This window comes from Kryptolebias marmoratus, linkage group LG8, assembly GCF_001649575.2.
Source record: "Kryptolebias marmoratus isolate JLee-2015 linkage group LG8, ASM164957v2, whole genome shotgun sequence".
In the NCBI taxonomy this organism is placed as follows: domain Eukaryota; kingdom Metazoa; phylum Chordata; class Actinopteri; order Cyprinodontiformes; family Rivulidae; genus Kryptolebias; species Kryptolebias marmoratus.
The window spans coordinates 11,601,557-11,614,743 of NC_051437.1; the positions used below are offsets into that span (position 1 = coordinate 11,601,557).

A 13,187-nucleotide genomic window follows, 5' to 3' on the forward strand; every position below is an offset into this window, starting at 1 on the left:
TGAAAGATGTCCTCCCCCCCTTCAGCCTATAAAGCCATCCATGCATCACCTCCATCTAGAGGACACAACTCTGACTTGGTTGGGCATATTTTGAGCCAAGGTCTGTGCGTGGCCCAGGATCAGGAGCAGATGCTGGACTCTGAGCTTAGTCTGACAGAGATGACAGAGGCCGAATATTCACACCTTCACCACTTCATCCAAGCACAAATGGAGGCACAGGCCGGACCTTCAGATGGAACAGACGCCAGACCCCACCCAGCTCCAGCGATGGCCAAAGATGCCACCGGCTCTACAGGGATCTCACCCAACGCTTCGACGCAAGCCATTGACTTGTCACTTTCAAGTGATGATCACTGTCTGGTGATGCAAGGGGAAAAGACACCTGTGACTTACGGGGAGGTTCCAGGTTTTGTGCTGGCCAAAATCAGAGCTGAAGAAAGCCCAGTCGTGCCACCTGCCACGGGGAGGACAACTTCACAGAAACAATCCAAACCTGCCGCCAGAGTGTGCCTGGAGAAGAGATTTAACAGCTCATGTGCTGACACTGCAAGACAGCAAGATATTCCCTCTGCTGTTCTCAGCAAGTAAGTTTTAAGCAATGTAGTACAGCTATGTTTTAGTCAGGGTAACGCTTTAAATTTACATTTTTTTTATGGAGTGAGCAAAAAAATGGATTCTGTTTATGTTTCAGTCTTTTGACGGTTCTTCAAGAGTCAGCAGAAACTCAGGAGACGCTCACACAGCCTCAAAAGCTAAAGTGGATGAAAGCGGACAGAGCAAATCCTTTTGAGGTTTCCGGCTCCTATGTTGGGGGAGTTTTAGACCCAGTAACCAACATGTGTAGTCAGGTGAGGTGACAAAACACTCATCAAGATACAGCTAAACTGAACTGAACTGTTTAATGTTTCTTTTTTTCTTCTTGTTGCTATTTTAGGTTATTGCTCATATGGTTGAACCCAACATACATCAAGGATTTATCTTCCCCAAGAGCTTTGCATTTAAATTGAACCCAGAGAGTCTTGTTACGAAAAATATCTATATTGAGAGCAGCAACTCAAGAGAAGAACAAGAGTTAGTAAACACTGAAAGTAAGAATCCAGTATCCAAGTTAATGTAAAAAGTATTTGGTTGATTTTCTACACTGTAAAAGTGCAAGTTCGGGTTCAACTGCTCTCCCACAGAGAATGGGACGACACCAGCTGTCTACAGAAGTCACTTCGACAGCCTCTCCGTTCAACCCACCAATGACGCTAAAGCTGCGCTGGACATGGCGACAAAGTCACAGAGAGGTGGCTGGAAAAGAGCTCGATCGAGTCTGTCAGTCGGCCAGCGCAAGGAGAGACACAACAGCATGGAGAGGGAGCGCAGGTGAGCCATTCCTGACGGTCAGAATTACTATTTGCAGCATCCTCCACAGTATGGCATCTCATACAATGTATCTTATTATAACTTTTCCAGCTGTGGTTATTAGTCTAACTAGCTAATATTCCTCTCTAATTACACTGTATGTATATTATAGGAAAAAGGAAGAACAACAGCTTTCAGTTTTACTGTCAGGACAGATGGTCTCACACTTGACCTTAGACTACAGAAGAAATTATGGTTGATTCATTAACTGCAAGGGGTCAAAACAAACGCCCAAATCATAACCCCTCCACCATCATAAGTGATATTTTGTGTCGGTCGTTTGTGCCGTGTTTTGTTTTCACCAAAGGCACCTGTTCTCGCTGTGCTGTATGAGCAGACATCTTCATTTTGGTCACATCTGTTAAAAGACTTTTGTTCCAGAAAGCGTGAAGTTTGTTCTGCCGCAACTTCGCAAACCCAAGTCGTTCTTTTTTTTATAGACAAAGGAGTTTCTCCTGGCAAGCTTTCTAAATGCTCGTTTAGTCTTTGTCTAACTGCTCTGGTATGAATTTCAACCTGCCATCCGAGGCATGAAGAGTCTAAGACAGTGTCCAGGACCAGGATTGGACAGTTGAACCTCCAACCCTTACAGTATTATTGTCTGTAAGAGTAAACAAGTTATTTGCTCACAGCTTTATGTGATAAAATTAGTTAAGACTCTTGTAAAAGAGATGCTTTACAACAACATTTTCTGCACTATAGGTCACACTGGATTATAAAACGCACCGACAATGAGTGGTCCATTTTCAAACTTTTGTCATGTAAAAGGCGCACCGGACTATAAGGCGCATTAAGCAAAACAAAACAGCCCTGTCTTTTCTGAAAATACTGCACTGATGTAAGCGTCAAGTATAAACGCCTACAACGCTCGCTCAGGTCCGTGCGCGATGTGTGACTATAACTGAGCCTTAATGCTGCGAGCGGTGCAGCTTTCTAGTTTACCAAAGTCGTACTAAAACATTACAGCTTCTTACATATATAAGGTGCTCCGGATTATAAGGCGTACTGTTGATTTTTAAGAAAATTGAAGGCTTTTAAATGCATGTGTTAATTAAATTAACTTCCCCACAGGGTTCCTACACAGTCTTGAAAAGTCTTGAAAAGTCTGGAATTTGTTTTTAGTGTTTTCCAGGTCTGGGTAAGAATGACATAAAGAAAGTAGAGTATGGAGAAACAGTTGCGTTTTTAGACTTTCTTCCCTGTTTCATTTTAAAAAAATGTAAAAATCAATGTTGTTGTCTTTTTTGAAATATAATTTACTCAAACAAGCAGTAAAACCATAGCATTTTGAGTTTGAAAGTTTATTTGTTAAATGCCAAAATGACATTTTAAAGAATTCAGACAAAGGCCAGTTTCAAAAGCCACAGCTGTTTATTTTTGTTATTTTGAGGACAGATGCAGTATCTCTGCTCACGGTCTTTACAGAGCACATGGATATCACTCGACAAGCTCCGGTTTTAGAGGACAAGCTAAAGTGTCAAGTTGTTGTCACTGTCCCGACATGCCTCCGCTCGTCTACATCTTTCTTGCCTTCTGCAGGACTTTCTTCAGTGAAAGACGCTCTCTTTCTCCTACAGCCTTCTGCCACAGCTTCATGAAGTCTTTATGAAGACACAGTTCTTGGAGGACAGCTTGTCCATGGCCCCTGTGGAGACGGACATACAGATATGAAAATTAACATTTAAACACAGAAACGATGAACTGAACTTGGTGACTGTTAGAAACTGTGGACTGAAGACAGCGACGACTGACCTGACTTCAGCTGCAGCATCCAGACACATCTTACTGAGAGCCCTAAGGAAGCTCGGTGTGAAACTCGGTCCTGCTGTCAGCACGGCAGTCGCTCCCATCTCATCAGCCAGCAGGTGGAGCTGCTGAGCGGTGCTGGCCCTCACTGCTGCACTCAGGTGGCTGAGGAAGGACACGGACAAACAAATGAAAAGGCTTCACTTGCTATTGATTTCTGCAGCTTCTGCGTGCCTTTATAGATTTTCATTCCGCATCTTAACATTACCTCAGACCAGTGTTGAGCAGAGCCGTCAGCACTCGGCCCGGGCTGCAGTTCTTCACCATGGCCTCCAGGGCCAGGTTGGCCTGCTGCTGAACAAAGATGTTGGCAGAGGCCTGAGCCACCCTCAGCAGCAGAGCACGGCCTGATCTCTCCACCTCTACATCCGTGTCCTTTTGCAGGTGGGTGTAGAGAGAGCCGAGCGTGTCTATGGCTGCGCAGGCCACGCAGGAGCGCATGTTCTTTATCTGCGGGAGGAGATGATCCAATTGTGTGTTCTTCTAAACACGTGTGGATGAGCGTTCAGAGTGAACGCAGACATACCTCATCTATAACTGCCACACACACTTCATGCAGTTTACCCATCAGCGTGTCTGGGTGGTGCTGTGCCAGAGCTCGGACCACTTTCAGCCCCTCCATTTTCTTCTCCCTGTGAGAAAATGGTATGATTATTCCGCAGCACTCCGCTCATAGACTTTTCCATGAACCTTACCCTGCAGGCAGCGTTGTTAGTTTGTACTGACATTATTATTAGTGGGAGATGCAGACACACATTGTAAGCACAATTGTAAAACATAAAGTTCTCTGCACTGCAGGTAGGAAAGGTTCGAATCTGCTGTTTAGGACAGATTTTTACCAGTCGCCTAAGCTGAGATGCTGGAAGGCCAGAGACAAACTCTGGACCGGGTTTGGCAGTGGCTTAAGCTCCTCTTTAGGCCGAGGTTTTACTGCCTGGAGGGCAGGTTTCTTCGTGTTTGTAGTCTTTGCAAAGCCCACAGCTCCTCTTTGACCGTGTCTTTTATTTTTGGGAGGGTCAGGTTTTGGAGATGGAACAGGACGGGTCTTTTTAGGACCTGTGGCGGGTCGAGGCAGAGGAGCAACCGAGTTTCGTCGGAAACGTTTTGGTCCTTTTTTTAACGGTTCCCCCTGAAGTTCAGCCCTCTGACGATTGACTGCTGCTTTTTCTGTCAGCATTGAGATTCAAATATGCACAATCATTCAAACATTATTTATTTAAAAGCAAACGAAACACAAGAAAAAGTAACAAAACAACAGGCATTTTCAGGACACAAACATGCATCAAGTTGTAACTAAATATTTCAGTTTTGTTCAGTTTAACTGTAGTGCTTAAATATCGCTGAACAGCTTGTTTTTTTAAATGGGGGTGTTTCTTTAATGAGCTGAACAGCACAATGACTGACCTGGTCTTTTAAGGATGCGCCGGATCATCACAGGGATGAGGGACCGTCTCCTCCTGGGCTGTGGAGCAGCGTGTGGACGAGGCGGGGATGGGATGAACACCTCAGGGGTTCTGATGAGAGGGATGTCTCTCAGCTCCCAGGGAGTCTGAGTGTCCACTGAGCTGAAGCTCTCTGTGCTGCAGACAGAAAGTGATGTGCTGACACGCTGCTTTTCCTGGAGGAACGGGTCCTCATAGACCTCAGACAGAGTTTCTGGACTCCTCTGGGTGTTCTCTTTTAGCGCTGCTGCGTTTGCAGGAGGATCCACTGAAACAGGATAGATCCTCCATCCTCTGGTTTTGGACTTTCTGAGGCCCAGTCTCTCCAGAACCGCATCGGTGCGAGCTTTTTCTGCAGCAAGAATGCTGTCCGTCCGTCGCATCAGAGCTTCTTTGTTAGCCTTTTCATAATCCAAAACAAGTCAAATTAAAGCTTATTTGACATATTTAAAACAGCAGTACACAAAATTTAAAACAGCCATAGTTGACTCAAGTTTATTCCAGAGTCAAGATCAATAACTCAACAGTAAAATTAGCTTCAATGGAAGACTAACATTGATTAACATGTATAATAAAAGTCAAAACATTCTGCTCGACTACAACTAAAAAACTGTAAACAAATGGGTTTTCATATATATTTAAAATATGGGGTTGATGACTAAAAGCACATCTCTGTGGTAAAAATGAAACATACAAGATTTAGCTCAGGTGACTAGTCGTACTGAATGAGTGCTACCATCTACAAAGCTATTGGATCTCATGTTTTACCAGATTATAACTAAGTTTCACCTCTGGGATAAATAAAGTTTTCATTAATCCTTCATTTAATCAATCAGAGACATCAGATGGTTGCAGCAGAGTATGGCGCTCTCACCGCATCTCTAAAAACTTTCACATTCTGTATTAACTACACGTTTAGAGACTCAGTGGTCGTTTTTACTCACCCATTCATCGCCTTCAGATGTTTTCTTTGCTCTTCTGAACACAGAAAATGAATTTGTATTCATGGCTTCTGGCTTATTTTCCTTCAAGAACAAAACTGATCAGGAATGCCTGTTTGCTCCACAGTTGTTTATTTTTGAAAAACGTTGTTTACTTATGGAAAGTTGTTTATCTTTAAGCGTTGTCACAACTGGACCTGCTAGGTGGTGCATTTTTTTTTAAGGCTTGTAACCATAGAAACCAGCCAGATGCTGTTTTCACTGCCAGCTTTGTCGTGATCTTCAACTTTCCTCGACAACTTACAACTAACCCTACCACTTTTACCATAAGCAGAAATAATAAGACCAATTTACACACAACCCTAGAATTTGCAAAGTACACTTTTATTCAGAAATTAGGTATTTGTGAGTTGTCCACCTTCACACTTACTGTCCCAGTTGCTGCCCCGTATCGCCAAATGTCCTTTTTAAACGTCTGAACAGTGTCCAGGAAAATCATGCGACTGAACTGGACGCTGAGCCACATCTCCATCCTGTCAAACTCGATGTTTTGAAATCTCTCCAGAGTTACTTCAGAGCTGACAACTCACTGTGTGGTCTGTCGTTTACCCAGTTAACCATTAACCAAATAACCAAACAAATGAACAATTTGTAATCAGTTAATTAAGAAAGACGGTGAGAAAAAAGTTTATTTAAAAAAAAAAAAGGCAGCGAGTGGCAACCTGTGAGGTGCAGCTTAGAGCTGTAAGGACAGTGGTATGTCTGTGGTTAGTTTTTAATCTGACATGTTTACCCACAATGCATAGTTTGGCAAAAAACTAAACACAGCATATCAGTGCAAACGCCTCATATCAAGCACCGTGGTGGAGGTATAATGATTTGGGTTTGTTTTTTAGCCACAGGACCTGAGCACCTTGTAGTCACTGAGTCGACCATGAGCTCCTCTGTGAACCTAAAGTATTCTTGAGTCAAATGTGAGGCCATCTGTCCAGGAGCTGAAACTTGATTAAAATTGTGTCGTGATCCAACCGGCTAACGACAAAAAGGAGGCCAGAATTCCTCCACTGCGATTGAATTTTGTTGTAAGAACCAGATCATTTTTGTTACATAAAACCATGGAACTGAAGGAGGGCGGACTTTATTTTTCCCGTGACTGCCAGGGAGCCGGTTGAGTTCACAGAGTTTGTTGCTACGGTGAAAGATTCAGCGTTTCCCTTGCCTCTCTTTCTGGAATGGGAAAAGGGTCGACTTAGGCAGAGTTTGCACATAACCCGCTTTCTGTAGTACCCCCTGGTACGGTTATAAACAACAGCAGCTCAGCAGGATAAACCATCAGTAGAGTCATCAATGACTCCCCCGTTCCTGATAACGATCTGCCTACAACGTTGTGTTTGCAAAGCTCCATCTATCATCAGGGATCCTCACAAAACTTCCCACGGCCTGTTTTGCACTTCTGCCTTTTGCTAACAAATTTTGCTTCACACCCACCATGTTACCAGACAGTTTTTTTTTTTGTTTGTTTTGTTTTTCTCAGGCAGTCTGGACTGGAAGTGGACTGTGCTCCCTCCCACAAATACACCTACTTCCTCTTTTGGCTGCTCTCTTTTGCAGGGGTCACCACAGCAAGCGAACTCAGATAAAAGATTGTTTCACTCCAGCTGCCCTTCCTGATACAACCTGGGTTCAAACCTGCAGCCTCAGGTTTACAAGCCCGCAGCACTGACCACCAGGCTACTGCAGCCTTATGTTGTGCTGACGTTTTATACACATTTGAAATATGTTTAAAAATCTGTTATGTCTTTAATTACTACTACTAAACACTTAGTGGTAGAGAAGAACATTTCATATTTCTTCTGTAAAAAAAACCCCAGCAAAATTACAGAGGATGTGTTCATCTTCGGTCTAACTTTGTATCATAAACAGATAAACATGGTTATCATGAGTCACAAGACATAACCCTTTAAGATCTGAGAAGTAATGGTTCAGAAAGGCTGCCTAAAAACTCTTGTGTTTTGGTGTATGCGCGTATGATGTGACTCAGGAAGAAGATCCGCGTGTGCTGCGATGATCTGAACACGATGGTGCCGTTCTGCAACTCGGATACAGACAAAGTCACCACCCTGCAGTGGACCCTGACCTACCTGAGATACATCAGTTTAATGTATGGAGACACCATCAAAGAGGTAAGCCTTTAAAGCGCTGATTTAAACCATTTTTTCTTGGATTAAGTCCCTCAACAGACTTTGATGTGTCAGTTTGTCTTGATATTGCTGTATATATTCCATCAAACATCGTTGTCACTGTAACAGATCTGTTGTAGTTATAGCGTCACAAAAACATTGAATTTACCCTTATCGTTGGGGTGCGTCTCCATCTGAGGTGAAAAGGAAACGCTAGTAAAACAGCTCAGATTTTAGTCGTCATGGACTTTTCTTCTTCTGCAGGAGTTTGAGAAGTTCTTCACTCAAAAGAGAGAGATGTTACTCAAACCCAGCTCCTCTTCGGGTCACCACCCGTTCCACCAAGAGTTAGACGAGACGGCGAGCGTTCCCCTTGCAGCCGAACAATGATTCCTCCCCGTTTAATGAAGCAACAAACATAACATTTTTTAATCCCATCTGAATCTGTGGGGGGGCCAAGTTGAGAAGTTGTGACATTTTAAGTAACTAAGCATCTCACTCTGATTACTTTACACCCTGAACATGGAAAGTTTTCAGTGCCTGGCTGTGCTGTTATTAAACACTGCGGGTTTTTCTGCAGTTTCATCGGAATTCCACTAGGTGTCACTGTTGTATTTACAAGACATTTGTTCTTCCAGAATTACCCCACTTATCTTCAGTCATATAGGGTTTTTTATTATTATTTCTTACAAAATATTTCTAAAACTTGCTATAACTTCCTGTATTTATTCTCTATTTATATTTCTATGCATTTTGATACAAAATAAGTAATGCTAATTTGTGAATTAGCTGTTTTTTGAATTTTACAATGTTTAGAGCATATTGCTGTTCTGAAGTGCAGGGTTCATTTCATATGTAGAAAAGAGTAATGTTTACTGAAAAGTGGCTTTATTTGTTCTTACAACATCTCGCTGTAGCATCTTACTGTACACAAAACAGTCACCCACAAATAATAAATAGTATTAAACTTATGAATATTTAATAGTTACAGCACCTGTAGTACATAGTGGATGTAGTCGTTGTAGATTTGAAGAAAAGAGAAATTTTAAAACTCATAAAGCTCCCATGTTTCTTAATATTTATGGTTTTTTACATGTCGAATGTATTCATCCACAATTATTTTTCTGTTTGTGACTCTCAGCTTTGACAGATCAACTTCATAAGTAATTTCAAAATCAAAAAAACAAACAAACAAAGAAAAAGCTGTTAAAATAAAAAAAAGGCTATTGGGTTTTGTTTTGCATTAATCTACACAATTTTCGGGCACCTGGGTATTTGTGTTTTATTACTTTTACAGTACATACACAGCTCCTCGACAGAGGCAGCACCTATTTCCATATTTTACACTGAAGGCTTGTGTGTTGAGGTAACACCTGTGAGTTACACAACGGGCCACGATGAATGCACATTCACATCAGAGACGGTCACAGTTGGTTTCCGAGTGTTGTTTGCCGCAGTGACGTTAACCAAAGTAAAACGTGGCAAAGGATTGTACAAAGTTTTTATCCACAAACGACCTGTTCTCATTGCGGTTGTTATTTGATGATGTTTGGATCGAGGCAGTTGTTCTCTTGCACTTCTCCGTCCTTCTCTCCACCTCATTTCTGGATATTACCTGTGTGTTTTTTTGTCTCTCGGTTGCTTTGGTGTTCATGTCACTTCCTGGGATGTTTCTCCAGTCCTTTCAAAGTATCACACCTGCTGATGTTATTCTTCCCATCTTGTTGTTGTTGTTGTTGTTGTTTTTTAAATAAAGAGGGATTTATTGTGATCTTTGTCTTCTTTCATTCCTTCCTTCCCTCACGTACCGCCCTCCTTTCCTCGGAGTGGAGCGGTCAGGCTGCAGGAAGTCGTCTTTAAAAATTCTTGGGGTTGGAGGACTTTCCAGCGACTGATGCTCCCTGGCAGACCGATGTGTCACAGATCCCAGGAGGACCCTGGTGCCCAGTCCTACCTACCCTGCCTGGCTCTCCAGGCTCACCTGGGTCTCCTGGAGACCCGTCACGACCATCTTTGGCAATTCCAGCAGCTCCCGGCAGACCTAGGAGGGAAATATTGTAGCTAGTTATTATCAGAAACAGTACCCTAGTTGGAGATTTCAACTTCCTGCCACATACCTTGGTGTCCTTGATCTCCAGACGGCCCATCAATAGCTTTACCAATGGGTCCCTTATCACCAGGCTCACCAACGTCACCTGTTAAAAACAGAAGAAAATGGTTTCTGTGTGTGATCTTTTGATAAAACTTTAGACCTTTCTATTTGATGCATTTTTAAACTACATTTCATTTCATGTATTTATGAAATGTACCAACTTAAATTTAGTATCAAACCAGTAATCCTTAACAGTTTTAGCTTTGTACTGTTTATTTAAAAAAAAAACACGAGTCACAGATGGCTGTTACTATTTTTTTCCCCATCTCAATCTGTCCCTTATGACTGAATTTACCAACAACTAAAGCTCAGAGGCGTCCACTCGTCGAATATTTTTCAAAAAAAGATTTCCAAACTTACATCTCCTTTACCTAGCCTGGAGCATTTTAACTTGATTGTATTTGTAGTTTTAATTCAGCAAATCTAATTGCATTTTCCTGATGTATAAAAATAAATAAATCAAGCTAGTTTGTGCCCCCAATAAAAAAAATAAAAAGAAACGAATGAGGAGAAAATTAGTGCTGGGATTATTTTCATACCTCTGGGACCTGGATCTCCGAGCTCTCCTGATAGGCCTCTGTACCCTGGTGGTCCTCGAGAGCCGGGATGCCCAATAGAGCCTGCGCCTCCTGGCTTTCCTGGAGGCCCCGCGGGGCCGGGGTTGCCCACCATTCCGGGTGCCAGAGGCCTTCGAAGGTTAGCGGCCAGCTGCGCCATCTGATCTGTACGACAGAAAAAAAACAAACCACCCGAGGGGTTACCCTTCAGTGCTACGTTCATTCAGCGCTGGACATCCAATCCAGATCGCTCACCATCGATCATTGAACCACACAGCTCTCTGATGTGCTGTTCGCTTGTCAGTTTCCCCTGAAACACAAGAAGACACGTTGAACCTCATTCCGCCTACGCAGCTCCGTAGAGATTCAAAAGGCAATACTCACAGGTACTCCTGTCTTTCCTGCGATTCCTGGCAGACCCTGTTCCCCTTGGAAGCCCATTGATCCCTGTTTCCCTGGAGCCCCTCTTGGCCCGAGCTCGCCTTGTGGACCTGTCACACCCTTTGGCCCCAGTTCCCCTCGCTTCCCTGGCTACAAATCCACAATAATAATCAGTTCAGCACCTCTAGATGTTGATGCAGGGACAAATCATTTTCCTCCAAACTGCTAAAAACATCCCTCAGACTTACCCGCTGATTAAACACCCAACTGAAGAACAAACCGGCTCTGTTAAAGGCAACGCGGAGGCGGATTCATATGGAGCCTCGTTGCACGATAATGACTCCAGTGAGCACAGCAAACAGTAAATGAGACTAAGAGAGTGAGGTTCATCAGTGCTGCCTCTAATTACACAAATTATGTTGCAGCTTAGTGCGACTCGTCTTTCCCTTGTGGCAAGAAGCAGCAAACGGGCCAATAAAGCTGGAGCCGCACTTTCAATCTGTAAATAATCCAGTTAAATCTGAAGCTGTATGTGCGCGTGCGGTGGCTCTGACAGGCGAGCGGCAGCCCTTGAGCGAGGCATCACTTTTTAAAGCTCAGGGAGGGAGAAGACACAGAGGGAGTTTGGAGCAAATGGGCTGCTAATTACACCCACTCACAACATCTGATCTCTGTTTGGAAGACAAAAAACTGCTTTTTGGGAAGCCAATTTGAAGGGTAGGTGTCTCTGGATGAGATACAGTAAGAATAACAATAAAATAAAATGGATAAATGACTCACCTCTCCTTTTTGTCCAACTGGCCCAAAAGGACCCTAAAAATAAGGATATTGATTTAAACAAACACTGCTTTGGCTTGACACAGAGTCAAGACGAAAGAGGTTTAAAGAAAGATGGGGGAAACAAAACTCTGTAGGACATATGTATATAAACAGTATGGTTTAAATTAATTACTTTTGAACAAATTAACAAAAGGACCCACGGATGAGAGCTTTACATTTAACGTAGGATACTCACAGGCTCGCCGTTCTCTCCTGGTAAACCGTCACTTCCTGCCACACCCTGAACATGAGATCTCAGTTAGTTGACAAACACATGAGCTAAAGTTTGTTTAATCTTATCAACTCATTGTCTTCATCAGCTCTGAAGAAAGAAATGCAAGCAGTCAGTTCATTTGTCAGACAACTGGGTGAGAAGATCAGAAGTATTTAAGCTTGCAGAGCTTGACCTTTGACCTACCATGTCTCCTTTAGCTCCTGAAGCTCCAACTGGACCCTACAGGGTTTGAAAAAAAAAAAAACAGGAAGGGAGAAAATCAATGAAAGTCATGCAGAGATTTTTTTTTTTAGCGGGAGAGGGAACGGTGGGAAGAGAGAGGTGGGGTTGGTTGAGGGGGAACCATGCCGGACATAAAGGACGGCTTTGTTCTGACTTCAGGTTCTTGAACAGGAGGCTGCTTTGTGTCTGTACACACTCCTGACTGCGGTGTGAGTTTGTACCGATCGGACCGAGGTGGGATGGTTCTTGACAGACTGCGTCCTCCTATCACACACACACACACACACACACCTCTCTGCGGAGTGTGTGTGGAGATATCGTTTGAATTCCTTCAGATGTGTCCTCAGTCACATTATTCATACTGATGGCCGGACAGAACGGATGGGTTTAGGACTTCACTTTGGGCTTGGGAAACACTTTCAAACATTTAATAGGCCTCATTAAAAATGAAAAAAATAAAAACAACTCACTCTGTCACCCAACTCTCCACGGAGTCCTGTTGGGCCTGGAAGTCCTGTATCGCCCAAACCTCCACTGACTCCCTGCAGCACATGAAACACAGACAGTAACTCAACTAAAAGTAGTAATAATAACCATAAAAATCATAAGTGATTTACTGCAGCTGACCTGGAAGCCTTTCACTCCCAGCGGGCCAGGATTGCCCGCCGGTCCGATACCTCCCTGTTGGACACAGGCACAGTTACGTGATGCTACCAGAAGCAGTAAAACACACTGATATATTAATGAGACTATTTCAATTCAGAGAAGAAAAACTCAGCAAACAGCCTCTGTGATTGTCAGACTTGTTATGCAGCGCACTGTGTGCTGGTATTCTGTTATTTCCTGCTGTGTTTTTTCTTTTTTTTTTCTCATTTCTTACAGTGTCTGATATGAAACAAAAGTCTTTCTGTTTATGAATTCTTCCTTCATACATCCCTTATATTATTCCTGTATATATATGCCTCCATCTCTAATCAGTGACTCCGCCCTGGCAAGCCGGTGAATCAGAGGGAATACTCCTAGTACTTTTCTAGGAAATAATTAG

General features: G+C 43.1%; 3 protein-coding genes across 5 annotated transcripts in view; 1 reads left to right on the forward strand and 2 right to left on the reverse strand.

Annotated features, from left to right (window-relative positions):
- On the forward strand, positions 1 to 9,559 carry LOC108231988 (transcription factor-like 5 protein). Its single transcript, XM_017409440.2, has 6 exons — positions 1 to 584; positions 692 to 848; positions 935 to 1,088; positions 1,182 to 1,368; positions 7,638 to 7,779; positions 8,041 to 9,559. The coding sequence occupies exons 1-6, from the start codon at positions 7 to 9 to the stop codon at positions 8,164 to 8,166; spliced, it is 1,344 nt and encodes a 447-aa protein (XP_017264929.1). The 5' UTR covers positions 1 to 6; the 3' UTR covers positions 8,167 to 9,559.
- The window catches only part of col9a3 (collagen, type IX, alpha 3), a 14,389-nt gene continuing 9,849 nt past the window's right edge, over positions 8,648 to 13,187 (reverse strand). For both annotated transcript variants that reach the window (XM_017409733.3, XM_017409734.3), the window contains 10 exons: positions 12,770 to 12,823; positions 12,613 to 12,684; positions 12,104 to 12,139; positions 11,882 to 11,926; positions 11,647 to 11,679; positions 10,870 to 11,016; positions 10,741 to 10,795; positions 10,468 to 10,650; positions 9,894 to 9,971; positions 8,648 to 9,817 (listed from right to left, as the gene is read on the reverse strand). In XM_017409733.3, coding sequence (XP_017265222.1) covers positions 9,633 to 9,817; positions 9,894 to 9,971; positions 10,468 to 10,650; positions 10,741 to 10,795; positions 10,870 to 11,016; positions 11,647 to 11,679; positions 11,882 to 11,926; positions 12,104 to 12,139; positions 12,613 to 12,684; positions 12,770 to 12,823 — 888 coding nt within the window. In that variant the 3' untranslated portion in view covers positions 8,648 to 9,632. The remainder of the gene's footprint in view (positions 9,818 to 9,893; positions 9,972 to 10,467; positions 10,651 to 10,740; positions 10,796 to 10,869; positions 11,017 to 11,646; positions 11,680 to 11,881; positions 11,927 to 12,103; positions 12,140 to 12,612; positions 12,685 to 12,769; positions 12,824 to 13,187) is intronic.
- Positions 12,174 to 13,187, reverse strand: part of ogfr (opioid growth factor receptor) — a 19,312-nt gene continuing 18,298 nt past the window's right edge. Inside the window, exon 8 of one of the 2 annotated variants that reach the window (XR_003038878.2) lies at positions 12,174 to 12,433. The gene's annotated coding sequence lies outside the window, so the exon portion shown is untranslated. The remainder of the gene's footprint in view (positions 12,434 to 13,187) is intronic. The other variant, XR_003038877.2, reaches the window with a different exon arrangement.